Source organism: Hippoglossus hippoglossus, chromosome 19 (genome assembly GCF_009819705.1).
Source record: "Hippoglossus hippoglossus isolate fHipHip1 chromosome 19, fHipHip1.pri, whole genome shotgun sequence".
NCBI lineage: Eukaryota > Metazoa > Chordata > Actinopteri > Pleuronectiformes > Pleuronectidae > Hippoglossus > Hippoglossus hippoglossus.
In genome coordinates, this window is record NC_047169.1 from 16948539 (window position 1) to 16965746 (window position 17208).

The 17208-nt window shown below is 39.6% G+C and overlaps 1 protein-coding gene across 4 annotated transcripts in view; it reads right to left on the minus strand.

Moving 5' to 3' along the window:
• Nucleotides 1–525: 525 nt before the first annotated feature.
• Nucleotides 526–17208, minus strand: part of lrrc45 (leucine rich repeat containing 45) — a 40047-nt gene continuing 23364 nt past the window's right edge. For 3 of the 4 annotated variants that reach the window (XM_034571152.1, XM_034571153.1, XM_034571154.1), the window contains 7 exons: nucleotides 17037–17114; nucleotides 15403–15514; nucleotides 13492–13562; nucleotides 12813–12905; nucleotides 5518–5691; nucleotides 3340–3487; nucleotides 526–3054 (listed from right to left, as the gene is read on the minus strand). In XM_034571152.1, the coding sequence (XP_034427043.1) occupies nucleotides 2855–3054; nucleotides 3340–3487; nucleotides 5518–5691; nucleotides 12813–12905; nucleotides 13492–13562; nucleotides 15403–15514; nucleotides 17037–17114 (876 nt within the window). In that variant the 3' untranslated portion in view covers nucleotides 526–2854. Of the gene's footprint in view, nucleotides 3055–3339; nucleotides 3488–5517; nucleotides 5692–10125; nucleotides 10219–12812; nucleotides 12906–13491; nucleotides 13563–15402; nucleotides 15515–17036; nucleotides 17115–17208 lie in introns of all 4 variants that reach the window. The other variant, XM_034571155.1, reaches the window with a different exon arrangement.

Genomic DNA, 17208 nt, shown 5'->3' on the forward strand with positions numbered 1-17208 from the left:
AATTGACACTTCTTGATGCCAGTAGGGGGCACTATGAGTATGACTGAATATTGGCATGTATACGTGTTCAGGCCGGGACCCTTATCAAACATGAAGTTTGGTGGAGGTTGAATAATGTACACTGAAGTTACAACAACTTCCTGTTTCACGGCAAAACATTGAAATTTGATGCCACCCCAGGGACACGCCCTGTGATAAAAACTCACAGATTGCACTGACCGAATTTTAATCTTAAGGAGGAGCTCATTAAAGTACGATGTGTGTGAATCGCCAAAAATGACCACTTAACCCAAAATGGCTGACTTCCTGATGGGTTTGGAATATGGGGACTTTTTTTGTACGTCTGGGCATAATACATATGCCAAATGATTTTCAGGCATATTGGTAAAACATGCTACAGGGGCTGCACTTTATGGGGCACTATCGAGTCAATTGGGCACGTTGATGCGCGAAAACCAATTGAAACGTAAATTTCTCGCACATCTGAATCTCGTGCAAAGTTTCAGCAGAAGTTACTTATGTTTAGGATGCCGAAAATGCGATTTATTGGTAGGAGAAATTTGTATTATTCCTTGAATTTCACTTCGCTATTACTGAATTAGATCCATACACTTGACAATTATTGCACTTTATCCTACAAAAAATGTGGCTGATTATGATTGATGTTTCCCATTAAAGCATGACTTTCATTCAAAATTAAAGATATTGCATGCAACATTCAAAATGTCAGCTACTACTACTCAATCTGAAGATACTTCTTCTTCTTATTATTTTCTTGATCAGTGCTTTTCAGAACCTAAACAGTGCAGGAACAACAGAAGGAACAGATGGAATTTAAATGTGTTTGAACTACCTTGAAAATTAAAGATCTTGTGCTGTAGTATCAAAACCCAGTGACCTCATGTATCCCCAAGCGACAGACCTACTACAATCAAAAAACAATTATGTAGAATAATAGAACAATTAAGATCAACCACTGAAACATTCACACATTAAGAAAAATCACCACACAACTTTTTTCCGCAGAAATGACCACATTTTACTGATATAAAAAAATGTGTAATCAAAACAAAATTCTAAAAACAAACACTCTAATAAAATATCCATCACACATCTGAAATCTATTACAATAAAATATAATTTGTAAAAAACACAACAACAACTACAGACAATATTTCGATAAGTCTTTACCTGCTTCCTGCATCTGAACTGCAGGCAGGCAGCTGTCTGGTTTGACTGATACAATATTAAGGCACACTTAAAAGTTAATCGTGTAGAATGTAGTGACATCTAGTGGTGAAGTTGCATGTTGCAGCTGAATATCCCTCACCTCACCCTCCCCTTCCAAACATGACAGAGAACCTGTGGTGGTCTTCAGTTGTTATAAAAACTCAAACGGTGTTTAGTTCTTCCAGTTTGGGCTACTGTAAAAAATCTGGCGGCCTCCGGCCATATAAAGGGCCCATTCTAGGATAAAGAAAACATCAAACATTCGGTTTAGATGATCATACACTTGTGAAAACATCACTAGGATTTTATTTCTGCCCATAGATCTCTTACACCTACATTTTACACACTTAACCTTTAACCCATAACTCAGTTTGAAGGTTGTCTCTCTAATAATTCTGAGACTGGGAGAAACAAAGAACGGGTTCCACGGATTTGAGAATCTCCACAGATGATGTCATGGATGTAAGGCTGGCACTTTTTGGCCCAGCTAGCTCTGTAGCGCTACAGACTATGTCAATCTATTATTCGGTCGACCATTTTGGTTCAGACTGAAATATGTCAAGTTCCAATGGATTGTTATACAATTTAGTACAGTCAGTCATGGTTTCTTAATGGTGCACCTTGATGACTCTGTTAGTAATCCACTGACTCTTCAGCTAGTGCAATGAGTTGCATGGTTTTGAGTGAAATGTCTCAACAACTGTGGGATAGATTATTGGGAAATTAGTTACACATATTCATGTTTCCTCGACATGAATTGTAATCAGTGTGGTGATCCACTGACTTTTCATCTAATGCTGGTTGTATATTGTAAATATCAATCACATTTTCATAGACTCAGCACCTGCTTTAAATTTTACAATGAAGGATTATTAATGATATTTCTGATGTGGTCGTTTACACTTAAAATAAGGGGGTTTAGATCATCTGTATAAACCTGTCTCCACCCTGTCTGATCATCTATCTACATATCTTGACTGAGTTCTTTTTAGTGAAGCCACTGAGCTCAGCTATTACTATTAGTGACTACAAACAAATCATAGATAAATAGAAATTATGGACAAAATGGAAAAAAAGAAGCGTCATTAATGCCCCGACTCGCTCACTGTGAACAGAGCAGGAGATCCCCTTTCTAACGGACTTTATACTAGGCGAGGTGGAGAAAGTCAGCAGAAACTGAGGAGCCTCTCACTCAGTGTTACGCCCGGCCTAGGGGAAACCTGAGCATAACATAAAGTTTTATTTCATTTTCATTTGCGTTCACACCTGCACCTCCTCCAGAAATAATACGGAGTATCTGCTAAATTCAGTTCATGTCATGAATTTTCCTTTTTCGGTGAACTATCACTTTAAGGATAGAGGCTATTAGGGCAATGTATCAATAACAGTTCAATCTGGCAAACTGATGAGGCGCAAAACAGCGAACAAAACAAAGTTCCAACAGTTATAAATTAGACTATTTAAAACCTTAATTTCTTGGCTGTACTGTATATGTACATTTTGTTGTGGTCAAATCTCACTGACCAGTGCCAGTTATCTCCAGTATCAGCACTGTTAAAACTTTGAGCTGAGCAGGATCCCAGTGAGGGCTTAGAGGACATAGTTGAGGTGTTGAGTTCTGTGGTCATTTCTTGGGGCTGCTGCAGTGTCCCAGAGGCGAGCCCTGAACGTAGGTGAGGAAGGCACTCTGCAGGTAGCTTGCTCTGTTTGTCTCGTCCTCCCTCATCCTCCGGATATCTGCCTCCTTCAACCGCAGCTTCTCCAACATGGAAGACATCTCACTCTCTTTGTCAAGGAGCACCTCTCTGTGGTTACTGCTTAAAACTGCAGGACAGCAAGCAACCGATATATATATATATATATATATTTTTTTTTTTTAAAACAGCATAATAAAATAATTCAGATTTCAAACATGATACATTTGAAATCTACAATGTTTGAACTGGTTCAACAACAAAGTATAACATTTAAAACAAATCAGTTTCAAAGTTTTTACATCTGTAAAGTTTGCTTTACAGATGTCTATATTTCACATGAAGGCAGTTTATGCTACTGGTGTCAATACATTTATTTATGTTTGTTTGCAAAAAGTAAAAAAAAAGACTTTACCTTTATTCTCTCTCTCCAGAGCACAGATCTTCTCTTTGAGTCCTCTCTGTAGTGTCCTCTCTGCCTGTAAATGTCCAATTTGCTCCTGCAGCTCCAACCTGACCTGGCTCACCTCAGCCACCTTCTCCTGGTCCTTACCTAAAAGCTCCTACAACAACACCCCAACTGTTAAACACCCAAAGCATGTTGAAGCTAACAAAAAAAAACTATTTATATGTCAATTCTGGAGGCATATCAGATGGACAAGACCATGGTACAGTAGCCTTAAGTGTTAGCTGCGGTTAATCCTAGCACGGTTAAGAGAATGGTTTGTCTTCTGCAGTATACAGAAGATAATATTGTTAATGGTCAATAGTTTTCTCCCTCTGTAACTTTTGGCAAGACACCTGAGTGTTTTATATGTATTAATATCATTAAGTAGTGTGGTAATCCTGGTATTAGGTTGGGGTCAATGGCTGATTCTTTTGCTGTGATGAGGCTAACTATTGGTAAATGCTGCGGTGTGATCAATCTCTGGTTGGTTAAGTTCCCTCTGGGCACACATTATCCACCCATGTCATATGTTTCATCTTGCATGGAGTCTTTTCTTTTCCCTTGAGGTAGCTTCGTTTCCTGGGTTCTTTTTAAATAACAGCTCATGTCTGTTCACACCTGGCATCAGAATGTTTCTAAATGTGTCTCCAGTGACCACTTTCAATCGGATCACTTGGAACACATAATGCAAGCTCTAAACAGGACGCATCTGTTACTAACTTTTGACTGTAGGGGTGTTTAACCTGGTCAGTTGACTCAAACCACTTTACCAACTGTTGTCACAACAGCCAGAAGCACTAAAGGAACATGTGACAATCAATCAATGGCCTTGACAATAGCCCCACAAATGTAAAATAGCTGGGTCTTCCGAACTGTCCTCCACCAAAAGTACAGTTGCCTTTAATTAATCTTTTCCTGGAAAACCATGACCTGTGTTTAAGTACCTCAAGCCTGGTGGACACAGGATTTTCAACTCTCGACCAATTTCAAAAACGTGGGAAACCAGACATGGTTAACCGATTTTGAATCCTATAATCATCTGAACGCAGAAACTAGATGATTTGCCCTGAACGTAAGACCACACACTTGCCATTTGTAGAAAACGATCTCAAAGTGGCGATTCCAGAGACTTGAAATCTCACAGAAACCTGCTTGATTCTGATGAGGTGCAGAACAGTGAACAAAACAAAGTTTCACCAATTATAAGTTAGACTATTTAAAACCAGAATTTCTTGGCTGTATATGCACATTTTGTTGTGGTCAAATCACACTGACCAGCACCAGTTTTCACCCATATAACCACTGTTAAAATTTTGTAAATTCAGGAAATTGTGATTTTTTATTCATTGGACTCTCCTGACCTGAGCAGGATCCCAGTGAAGGCTGAGAGGACACCGCTGAGGTGTTGAGTTCTGTGAGCTCTGCAGCGCGAGCTGGACGTGAGCTGGAAATGTATTGTTGTTTTTAGCCGCATTTGTACAAGTACACAACATTCGGTTGGGGACGCTTCCCGGTCAGCTTGCTCTCATTGGCTATTGCGGGTTTCTGGCTATTGCAGATAATCACTGTGTGTACTTCAATCTGAATGAATAAATGTTTAACAACAGTTACTTTTACTGAAATTAATGCAACAGGGAAAAGGGAAAGTGAGTCTTGAGTGCTTGTTTGGCTACTGAGAGAGATGGAGGAGACATGCTACCAAGTGGAATGATCACATATATTCTGTTCTCTCTTGCTGCAACGTGAAGTTACATTTTTCTTAAGGTGCATATCAGGCAGGCCATGTGGCTACACCCAACCTCTCCATATATTCTTAAAATCTTTAATTGACAATCAACATCATTAGATTGACATTCTTAACTAAAAACTGAAGTGAAACTACAGTGAAATTATTTTAAAATGCTTTCACAAGTGCACATCCTTTTTTCAAAATAATTCTACTGGGAATTAGATGTCTGATGATGTGGCACAGATCAGATAATTCAGATTGATTTATACTGCGATGTAATTCATAATACAAAAATAATGGTTAAATCAACATGAATATATGGTGTGATCGCAGGAGCTACATATAGAATATAATGATGCCTACACATTGTGAGCCTGGCATGTTCTTATTGTAACAGGAATGCCATGGTTCCTCACCTGCTGGAGCTCCCCTATCCTGCGCCGCAGTCCGTCCACCTCGATGCTCTGATGGTTGGTCTTGGCCTTAAACTCAGAGATGGTTTGCTTCTGCTGGGAGCAGTGGAGCTGGACCTCCTGCAGGGAGGAATGCACCAAGCGAAGCTTCTCCTCTAAGGATGACACATGCTCCTGCTGCTCAGAGGAAATAAGAAGAAGAAAGTTGATGTAGAGGAACTAAAGGAGGAACAGGTTGTATGTGGAGGTACAGTATGTGTATGTTTTAGGCAATGCATAATTACATCTGAAATATCTAGAAAATTAAATAATCACAATTGCATTGGCACACATATGGACTTTTTGTTTTTCCAAATTCTTTCATGATAATCACAACTTCTTGTTGTAGATTTCATCATTTCATCATTGTAGATTTTCAACTTTCATCAAGTGTCATAGTCACAGCAAAGATATGGAAGCATGAGTGTGTGAGCTCTGACGCTGTTTCGAGTCGAATTTGAATGTCGGAGCTTACGTCTTACGGACACTTGGATGACACCACAGGAGCAGTATGGAGGCATTTAATGTTTTTTTTCTCTTGTTTTTATATGTTTGAAGAGGTGGTCACCATTTACTTCAATTGTATTGGATTTGGATGCAATGCTATTTACTCCTGAAACTCCAAAAGTGTTTTGTGGAGTCATTTCACCCACCCCTCCATCAGCAAAGTGGTGAGTAGATAATGAGTACATTTTCATTTTTGGGTGAACTATCCCTTTAAGGGTGAAGACAGGGAACTGTATAAAGCGACTAAATATGATTTCGAGAGAGCTTTCAGGAAAGCTAAAGCTGAATACAATTGCAAATTGGAAAACAAACTCAAGGCCAATGACTAGTAGGGTTGTATGGCAAGGCCTTAAACAGATCACGAATTATAAAACCACTGTCTCTGTAGTCAATGATGACCCCAAGCTGCCTGTCAGCCTCACCGAATTCTATTGTCGCACTGATAACAACCAAAGCCTAATAAGACAGCCAATAATGGCCAAGCCCCTAACTCCCCCCTCTGTCATAGAGGAGTATGAAGTGAGGATCCTGCTGTGAAGTAAGAAAGCAACAGGCCCTGACCTTGTATACTCTGCCAAGTTAAAATGTTGTGCAGATGAACTTGCTACAGTCTTCACTGATATCTTTAACAGGTCTTTTAAGGAATGCAAAGTTTCTGCTTGTTTTAAGTCTGCTGTCACAATCCTGTACCTAAGAAATCTATCATCAGTTGCCTGAATGATTACAGACCTGTCGCATATTAACTTCTGTAATAATTAAAATCTTTGAGCACCTCATACAGGGTTCTTGCACCATTTTAAAAGTCAAATTTAATGCTTTTTAAGATATTTTTAAGACCTCAACAATGTTAAACATTTTCTTTGATAGAAAAGATAATGTATGTAAACCTTTTATAAGATTAATAAGATAAAAGAATAATAACATGAAGTAAGGTAAGTGTTGGTACTATATACTAGTGTTTAATAGTTAAACATTTGTTTTTTTAGCTTTTGTTTTGTTTAATATAACTAGTTAGATTATGCCTTTAGAATAATAATAATTAAAAACAATAATATTGTTTTAGCTATGTTAAGTTAGTTTTGGTAGTTTATGCTTTTGTTTTGAAGGTACTGAGCACCAGTTGATATTATATATATGATTAGGGGGCATAGGTAGCCAGGCACCGGGCAGGGTTCATGGTTTTTTACCAGGGCAAGAGAGACAACAGACGCCATTACCTTTTGTTTGTTTGTTTGCAAAAATGTAAAAATAAATCACACAAAGTGTGACTCCAGCCTGGAAAATTGACTTATTCCCTGCGTAAGGTTTACTCCTCAGGTACCTCAGTGGCCTTTTGAATTTGAGTTTTCTATCACATAACTATTATGTTGATAAGTGCTCACTTATCCTTTACATTCACCCCACGACCCACGGAGGGCAGTAATAAACATAGGCTACCTAACAGGAGTGCCAAGGTAGTGTTAGTGTCCATAAAACTAAATAGCAGCATTTGTGTGCTAACTTTAGCATCTGTACGCAGCCTGCAACAGGCTGGTCTCTTTCCCCCCTGTAACGGTTGTATTTTCTCTAAAACTACAGTATAGCCTAAAGAAATAGTCCAACTGCTTCACACTGCTTCTTTTTTTAATTTGCAGTCGTTTGATTGTGTTAAGAATCTCTGCTGTTGAATGGTTCACACACAACAACTGACATGGAGAGACATTACTGTTCGGCATTACAGGGCTCATTGCAGTTCCATAGCTGACCACTAATTTGAAAGACTGGAATTTTGTGGCGCTGTGTCGTGCTCTGCTCACATGAATACTTAAAGATTCAGTGTGTAGAATTAAGTGACATCTAGTGCTGAAGTTGCATGTTGCAGGTGAATACCCCTCACGTCACCTTCCCCTTCCAAACATGAGAGAGAATTTGTGGTAGCCTTCAGTTGTCTCAAAAGGTGTTTAGTTTGTCCAGTTTGGACTACTGTAAACAACACGGTGGCCTCATTGATTTCAGGACAGCAAAAAATCTACACATATTCCACCGCAGGCTTAAGAATCATCATAACCATCTTCAACTCTTGTTTATATATATATATATAAAAAAAGAGTTTGTTGCACTTACATGTAGCACCTGTAGTTTGGCTTTTTTGAAGCCAATTGTACTTATTTGGTTCTTGCTGTTCTGGGTTTGTACCCTCATGGTTCAATGCACTTATTGTAAGTTGCTTTGGATCAAAGCGTCAGCTAAATGAAATGTCATATAATTTAATCTGAGCTGGAGCAGTGGATTATTGGAAACACAGCACTGCAAATTAACCCTCAGCCGGGCCAGGTTTAGACAAAATGTTTTGAATCATATTTGTGTTAAGGTCCGACTTGGTGCATGATGCACACACAGACCTGCACTGCACCCTCAGACATAGGGTTGCATCTCCTGAGTCTTCTTTTGTCTCAGAATATAAGTAAACTTGTTTTTCAGAATTAATAGGCTACACTTAGAGGGAACATTTGAACTAAAAGCTGTAGCAGTAAAACCATGGAACATGTGACACAAACTTGTTTTTTTTCTCTGTAAAAGGCATACATTAAAATATAATTATTAAGATCCTTATTAAGTCAAATAAGGATTAATTTATTCAATTCAACATGTCTGTCCTCAGGGGCCCATTGACTCATCTAAGACTATAAATATGGCAATATATATATATACTGCTAAAAAAAAATAAGGGAACACTTAATCATCACAGTATAACAGCAAGTCAGTTAAATTTCAGGGATATCAATCTGTCCCTTTAGGAAGCACAAGTGATAATGAATCAGTTTCACCTACTTTGGTGCAAATTAAAGTGACAACAGGTACAATGGAGAAGCAAAATCAAGACAACCCCCAAAAAGGGGATGGTTTTGCATGTGCTGGCCAAAGACAGCTGCTCTGTCTTTATCCTTCCTGACTAGTTCTTCTTTAGTTTTGTGTTCTGCTAGTGACCTTGTCACTACTGGTAGCATGAGGCGGTATCGGCAGCCCGATCAGGTTGCACAGGTAGTCCAGCTCCTCCAGGAAGGCACATCGATACGTGCTGTCGCCAGAAGGTTTGCTGTGTCTCCCAGCACTCTCTCAAGAGCATGGAGGCGATACCAGGAGACCGGCAGTTACACAAGGAGAGCTGGGCAATAACATCATCCAGCATGACTGGTTTGGCAGTGGGTCAGTGATGGTCTGGGGAGGCATATTCTTGAAGGGTCGCACAGACCTCCATGTCATAGCCAACGGTACGTTGACTGCTGTTAGGTACGGGGATGAAATCCTCAGAGAGATTGCCAGATCTTACACTGTTGCAGTGGGCCCCGGGTTCCTCCTGGTGCAGGACAATGCCGGACCTCATGTGGCCAGAGTGTGTAGGCAGTTCCTTGATGATGAAGGCATTGATGCCATTGACTGGCCCTCTCGATCCCCTGACCTAAATCCAATTGAGCACCTATGGGACATTATTTATCAGTGCATCCGACGCTGCCAAGTACCGCCACAGACTGTGCAGGGGCTCACTGATGCCCTGATCCAGGTCTGGGAGGAAATCTTCCAGGACACCATCCGCCAACTCATCAGGAGAATGCCTAGATGTTTTCGGTGTGCATACAGACACGTGGGGGCCATACAAAGTACTGAGTAACATTATGAGTTACTGTGATAAAAGTCACGCAAGTTGGATCACCCTGTGATTTCATATTTTTTCTTTGATTTTCGGTATGATTTTGAATCCAGCCCTAAATAGGTTCATGATTTTGGTTTCCATTGACCGTTGTTACATCATTTTATTCTCAACATATTATAGAATGTACGTCAGTAAAGATTTTCAACTTGAATAATTCGTTCATCAAGATCTGATGTGTGATTTAAGGGTTCCCTTAAATTTTTTTGAGCAGTACATATATATATATAATATAAAAGTGGTATCTTTGGTCTGATGATAGAGGCCGATAATAGTTATATTTAGAAGCACAAAAATGAAGACAAATCACAGTTGGGCCATTAGTTTTTTTTAAGTATAACCAATGACTGATCAAAGATGAAGATTTTTTAACCCACCTCTTCCAAACGCGCTTGAGCTCGCATTCTTCCCAACTCCTCCTTTGCCTGGGCCCTCTCTGTCACACACCCTGCTTTAGCTTTACTCAGCTCCTACAGTAAATGCACATTACATTTTCACATCAGATGGCATTTCAGCATTAATGTATCCATTTTTATTTAACTGTGTCCACCAACTGTGCCTCTCCACTAACTGAACAGATAGTATTATAATCCAGCACCCCGACAATAAGGTGTTCCCATGCTCTACATTCATGTCCAGCATGACCTGCGAAGTTGGAAATAATAGCTTGCAAAGAAAAGCCAACGTGTGAAATTTACCTGATTATAGTCCAGTGTAAATAACAAATAAATGGGTCATTTGTATATCAGACTAATAAAAGCAGGCAAAGGATGTAGCCCCCAAAAGGAATTAAATAACTAACAATATCAAAATGTAACATTTTTACAGCTGTCTAGTGAGGATGTGGAGCTTAATACTATACAATTAAAAACAAAAGCTAAATCAATTTAGAGTGATTTGATCTCTTCCAGGTGACTCAAAACAAGATTTAACAAAATTGTAAATAGCACCTTTAGCCCTACTCCTGATTAGGAAACTGAAAGGCGGGGTATAATCTGACTTGTGTGACAATTAAAGTTTCTTACAACAGCCCTATAACACTATAGAGTTTAATTATATATTAGTATATCAGCATATGAGCTTTCTGAAAAATCTAACTTTACCAGTCATAATCACAACTTGAAAGTTGACGTGAGCTATTTACAAGTTGGAAACTAATAATTAAAATAAAACTGCTTCTACATTAATGCAGCCCAACAACTAACTACAATCTTTTATCTGTTATTAGTTACCAGTGCAGTGCCAGTTCTTAACAGGCCTGTTTGGAATGTGCTGTTTGCTTGGCCTGTGGTAATGCTCTGGGGTCTCTTTTATAACCGTTGAGTACGCACAAAACGGGGCCTGAAACGTACGTACGCCATTTGTCATGCAAACGTTGGGATTTATAAAAACAAACTTGACGGGAAAATTTGCGCATTTCCATGCAAACTCTGACCCATGCGTATGAACGTTTTGGAGACAGCAAAGTGGCGATGCAGACGTGAGGTGGTGAACTGAAGCCAGATTATTGATCCACTTCATCATTTACATTAAAACCAACAGCTTTAGTTGTGCTCGCGCGACATATCTGTTACACACAAACCTTTTAATTGAAAAATATATAAAACAACTTACAGCAAAAACTATTCACTTTCCAAATAATATCCCAGAGTGGAGGTGAGGATCCACTGATGTGAGGTAATCGGTTTGATTGCTCTAAATAAATAAATACTGTGGTGACACTGCTGCGTGATGGATGCACGCGAATGGAAGAATGAGGAGGAAGCGAGGGTTCAGCGATGTCTGATCAGCTGATATAGATTCTATTGATCTGTGATCTGTGTGCTGAACAGTCCAGTATCATAGATTGACCAACGGAACCGAACCATCCCAGTACAAACACGAGCATATAATAATAATTCTGTTAAATTCTACAGATTGAGGACATCACAGCTGTCTCTGAATTTCATAATCCTGCAGTTTTGGATGATTAAAATACGAACATGATATACAAAAGTTCCCTCAAAGTTTTTTTTTTTTGCCTCCAACTTTGAATTGGATCTTTTTTATTTCAGGCTCCTTTCTTTCTATCGTCCTCACTCTAACTCACTGTATTATCCACAACAGCAGCAGAGTATCAGTGTATTTTCTTTATTAATGTCATCGCTGCTGTCCCATAAAATCGCTCTTCACCTCCGCCTCACTAACAAACACCTCGATGTCAGTTTCAGAAAGTTTCACTTCCTCTTCTCATCGCTTGATGCCGTGACTCTGTCATGAGTCACCATGGAAACCCATTGGTCATCAGCATAATTTAATATTCATGAGGTGCTTTGCATTGACCATTTATGGTTGAGAGTGGACGTGTAGAGGGCGGAGCATGAGGCAGATCCAAGTACAAACGTTTCCATGTGGACTGTGATTTATAAAGTGAACATTGCGTTCAGGTGTGCGTGCACATGGTTTTATAAATCTGAATTTTCTTTTGCGTACGCCATTTCCGGTTTTGTGCGCACGAACACTTTTAGTAGTTAAAAAAAGAAGAAGAAGAAAATTCTACTCTGTCTCCAGACTGAAGGCACACTGCCCCAGCCCCACTGACTGTTATAGAGCATTGGTCGCCTGTTCGATACGTTTCAATGTTTATTAGTAGGATAGTTCACTAAAAAATGATAATTCCCTCATTATCTACTCACCACTTTGGCGATGGAGGGGTGGGTGAAGTCTTTAAGTCCTCAAAACACTAACTCTGTTAGAGCAAAATCCAATACAATGGCCAATGATGAGTCCTGGATTCTGCTGCAACAAAGTTTACCCCGGAAATTCCAGAAGTGTTTTGTGGACTCAAACACTTCATCCCCCCCCCCCCCCTCCATTGTGACAAAATTTGACACTGCATTTCCCTGGGTCCTTAAAAATACACATGCAGAGGCAACACAAAGACAGTCACAGAGTTACTGTTGACTTCATTTATGTTATATTGATTGTTATTTTTTTGTCTTTAAATCGTACCAGAGATGTTACAGTTAGCTTTCAGGACATGCCAGATTGTGTCCTTTTAAACATGGACACTCTGAGCTCTGACCTCTTCCAGTTGTATCCGCTGTCCCTCCAGTTTGAAGATGTGTTCTTGCAGAGCTCTCTCACTCTCCTCTAGATTACAATTCACATGCTCCACCTGTAAAGAAATTTTTATATTTAGAATATTGTATTTTTTTAAAGTCTACATCTGTTACGATATTGAGTTTTAGGAAATCATACAGAAATATAAAATAAAACTGTCCAATGATAACATAATTACAATTCTGTGCACTATGTACACTAATTAACATATCACATTACAAAAGCTCAGAGTTAAAAATGTAACAAAAAACTTATTTCAGGTGCATTAATTACCAACATTTCTGACTTCCTTTGATGAAGTGTTAAATTATTCCTTCAAATAAAATTTATACATTTTCCATTGAAAGCTACAAGTTAATTGTCACAGATTAAGTGTGTTTGTAAACTTTCCTTTGAAAATGTACTTAAAATTCTCTACAATAAATTTTCAGGTTTAGACTGGTACATTTTCTATGAGAAAGAGAAAGAGAGAGAGGCCATTACTCTTGTGACTACAAAATTACAGATACAGATGCAATCGACAGAAATACAATAATAGGAGCAAAAGTGCAAAAAAAAGGAAAGGTAATCAGAATGGTCTTTCTCCTTAAAATGATGTTGCATTCTCTTGCAGCCTGCATAGGACAGAGCACAGAGAGCACCTCTTTCTGTCGGAGACTGTCCATATCCCTCAGGGCTTGCTTGGACCTTCGTTTCTCTGTTTCCAGACGATCTAACAGAGGGTGACACAGGACATATCTGTTGGGAGTTGCGTGACAAGGACTGTGTGTTTGTATGCATTTGTGTATGCGTTGTGTTTATGCTTCCGCGCCGGCGACAGCCAGTGGCTGGGGGCATTATGTTTTCGGGTTGTCCGTACGTACGTACATTCCATTCCCATGAACGCGATATCTCAAGAATGCCTTGAGGGGATTTCTTCAAATTTGGTACAAATATTCACTTGGAATCAAGGAGGAACTGATTCGATTTTGGCGGTCAAAGGTTAAAGGTCACATTTTTGCCTTGTAAAGGTGATATCTCTGGAACGCCATAAAAGAATCCTTTCACATAAGGCACAAACATACACTTGGACTCAGGGGTTAACTCATTTGATTTTGGTAGCCAAAGGTGAAAGGTCAAGGTGGCCACACAAAGTATGTCTATATTTTTCTTGAACGCGATAGCTTAAAGGGCCCATATTGTGTAAAATACATTTTCTGGGCTTTTACTATCTGTAATTACTTGAAAGGGGGTCAGTAGGTACCCTCAAAGTATGAAAACAGTCACTCCGCAGACCTTTTCACTCAGTCATTCTCAGAAATATGTTTCTCGTTTCTTACTTCCTCTCCGTATGATGTCATCATGGAATCGCACTCTTCTCTCAGCCCCACCCAGCCGATACCAGTCCAGCCTCCGAACCCACCACCCCCGCTCCCCACCCCCACCACCAACCCTCCTCCCCTCCACATCCAACGCGACACCAAGCAGACAAGTTGCTGAGCTAGCAGCTTGTTGGCTACCACAGGCTAACCACAACAACAACACTGAAGAAACACTGCAGCGTGGAGGGATGCAAGGAAAGAATGTGTCCGTGCACATTCCTCTGTTACTATTCGAAATCAGCGGTAACGCTTTATTTCTTCTGACGTGCCCTGTCGGTGTGCTCAGTAGGGGGTAACGTAGACGTTACTCGTTACTCCGTACTGAAACTCTGTATTGAAACTCGGGACTTACTCCTACATTGGCTGACTGTCCTGCTAAAACTTGAACAAACATGAGGACAGTGTAACTTACTGTTCAGAAACATCCTGTTGTAACCGACCGGTGATAGGCCTGGTCGCGTGTCACTCAAAGTGCAGTCAGCCAATCAGAGGAGGGGCTCATAAATAATTAAAGAGGTAGGCGAAAACAGCCTGTTCTGTCTGGAGGGCCAGAGAGAGGCAGAAGAAAGGACAGGGAAATACACATTGCAGCAGTTTTTTCGACTTTAAGCCACTGATATATCATCTTAGGGGTACCAATACTTCAAATTAAATCCCAGAAAGGTGTAAAATATGGGCCCTTTAAGATCAGCTTGAGGGAATGTCATAAAATTTTGTTACACGACCTTGCGTTGTTATTAACTAGATATATATCGGGAATGCCCAAAGGGAATTTCATCACATCTGGCACAAACATCATTTGGACTCAAGGATGACCTGAATTCACAAAGCAAATGTTTTGCCTTGTGAATGCAATATCTCTGAAACACCTTGAGGGAATTCTCTCACAGTTACATATTAGGACTGCCCATAGGGAATTTCATTACATCTGGCACAATTCGACTTTGACTCAATGATTAATTGATTAGATTTCAGTGGTCAAAGGTCCAGGTCAAGGTAGCTTAAAAAAACGTGTTTTGGGCCTCTTGAATGTGATATCTCAAGACTGCTTGAGGGAATTTCTTCCAATTTTTGATCAGTGTTCACTTGGAATCAAAGATAAAGTGATTATGTTTCAGTTGTCAGAGGTAAAGGTTGCAGTGACCCATACAACCGCAGTGCAATTGTAGTTTTTGCATGTATGAGTGTTACCTTCCGCCTGGGCTAGTCGTAGATTGAGCTCAGCTGTACTGTTGGTCAGTTCCTGCTTAAGCTCAAAAATCTGGTGTTGTTGTGACTTACACCATCTCTCCATCTCCTCAACCTATCCACACAAACACAAACACACACACACACACACACACACACACACACACAGTTAGGTTTACATCTATCATATCTGCCACAGCTGACACTAATGTATTGTCCAGTAGCCTTAAAATCGACTGTAGCACCTGATTTATATTTAGCCTTTTCTCCTACCAATCTCTTTGAACAGATCCCAAAACTTTGGACACCTTAACCATCAACATGTCTTTTAGATCCTGTTCCAACTAGACAGTTGTAAGGATTTCTTTTAGTTTTAATAAATTCATCTTTACCGCAGGCTTTTCAGATTGGGTCAGATCTAACCTTTGTTGTCTCTAGATGTTGAAAAGTTAGTCATGGAGTTCCTCAAGGTTCTGTGCTGGGAAAGATGCTTTACATGTTTCATAAGAGTACAATGGCAGGGAGAGCCTTCAGCTATCAGGCTCCCCTCTGTGGATCCACCTCCCAGTTTGGGTTCAGGTGCCGGAAACCATCTCTACATTTAAGGCTAGCGGGAAACTTTCCTCTTTGATGAAGCGTTAAGTTAAAGAGATAGTTAACCCAAAAAAGAAAATTCACTTATTATCTTCTTACCAATATGCCGATGGACTGGATACCAGTGGACATTTAGGCAAAAACATGGTGTAAATGATGCCGTTTCGAGTCATATTTGAATGCCGGGGCTTACGGACATTTGGATGACACCACAGGAGCAGTGTGGAGGCATTTTACTTTTTTTCTTTTGTTTTTTTAATGTTTTAAGAAGTGGTCACCATTTACTTCAATTGTATTGGATTTGGCTTCAACGCTGTTTATCCCTAAAACTCCAAATGTTTTTTAGGACTCAAACAGTTCACCCACCCCTCCATTGATATAGTGGTGAGTAGATATTGAGTCAATTTTCCTTTTTGGGTAAGCTATCCCTTTAAGGTTGGTTGGGTGAGCCATTGAGGGCAATTGGAAATGGTTGTATGTAGTTAAAAAAGGTTTATTGTCTCATCCAAGAGATTACTTCATTTGTAACTAACCTCTGAGGGATTGTTATCAAGTCCACTGATGTCACTTTGTTGTTTTCTTGGACCGCTGACAAGTAAGATTTGGCTAAACTTGTAAAAACATCATCCAAGTTGAATTCACAACTGGCCCTTGAGTCATAAATAATAATATTGATAATATCCAATCAGGAGCTGTTTATTCTTATTCTCTTTACTCTTTATTGTTTCCAAAGGTTTCAGTTTCTGCCCATCCAGCCTTTCAACTCTAGAATAGTGTGGAGGTATTATTTGGAGTCACATGAAGCCAAGTGTGAATGGTTGTTTCTGGGTTTCTCTCGTTAATATTGGAAGGTGGACCTTGCTCTGTTAGACATCTTATGTTATGATTTGGGGTTATGTAAAAACAAAATTACACTGAATTGAATTAACAGGGATCACAATCAAACGTGGTATGTGTGTGTATTTGTTGTGCATCAGCATGAATGGTTCAAGTGCAAATACTAAATACATAAATTCAATGTTCTGAACAAAAATTACTCTTACTTTATTCCTGAGTTGGCTGTTGGTTTCTGAGAGGTTTTGGATCTCTCTAAAGAGTTTTCCCTCTCGCAAAACACAGTCCTACAGAATGGAAAAAAATATGATACTGAGGGGCAAGGACATTTTATTTAAGCACCTTTCATATACAGAGGTAGATCAGGGTGCTGTACAGGAA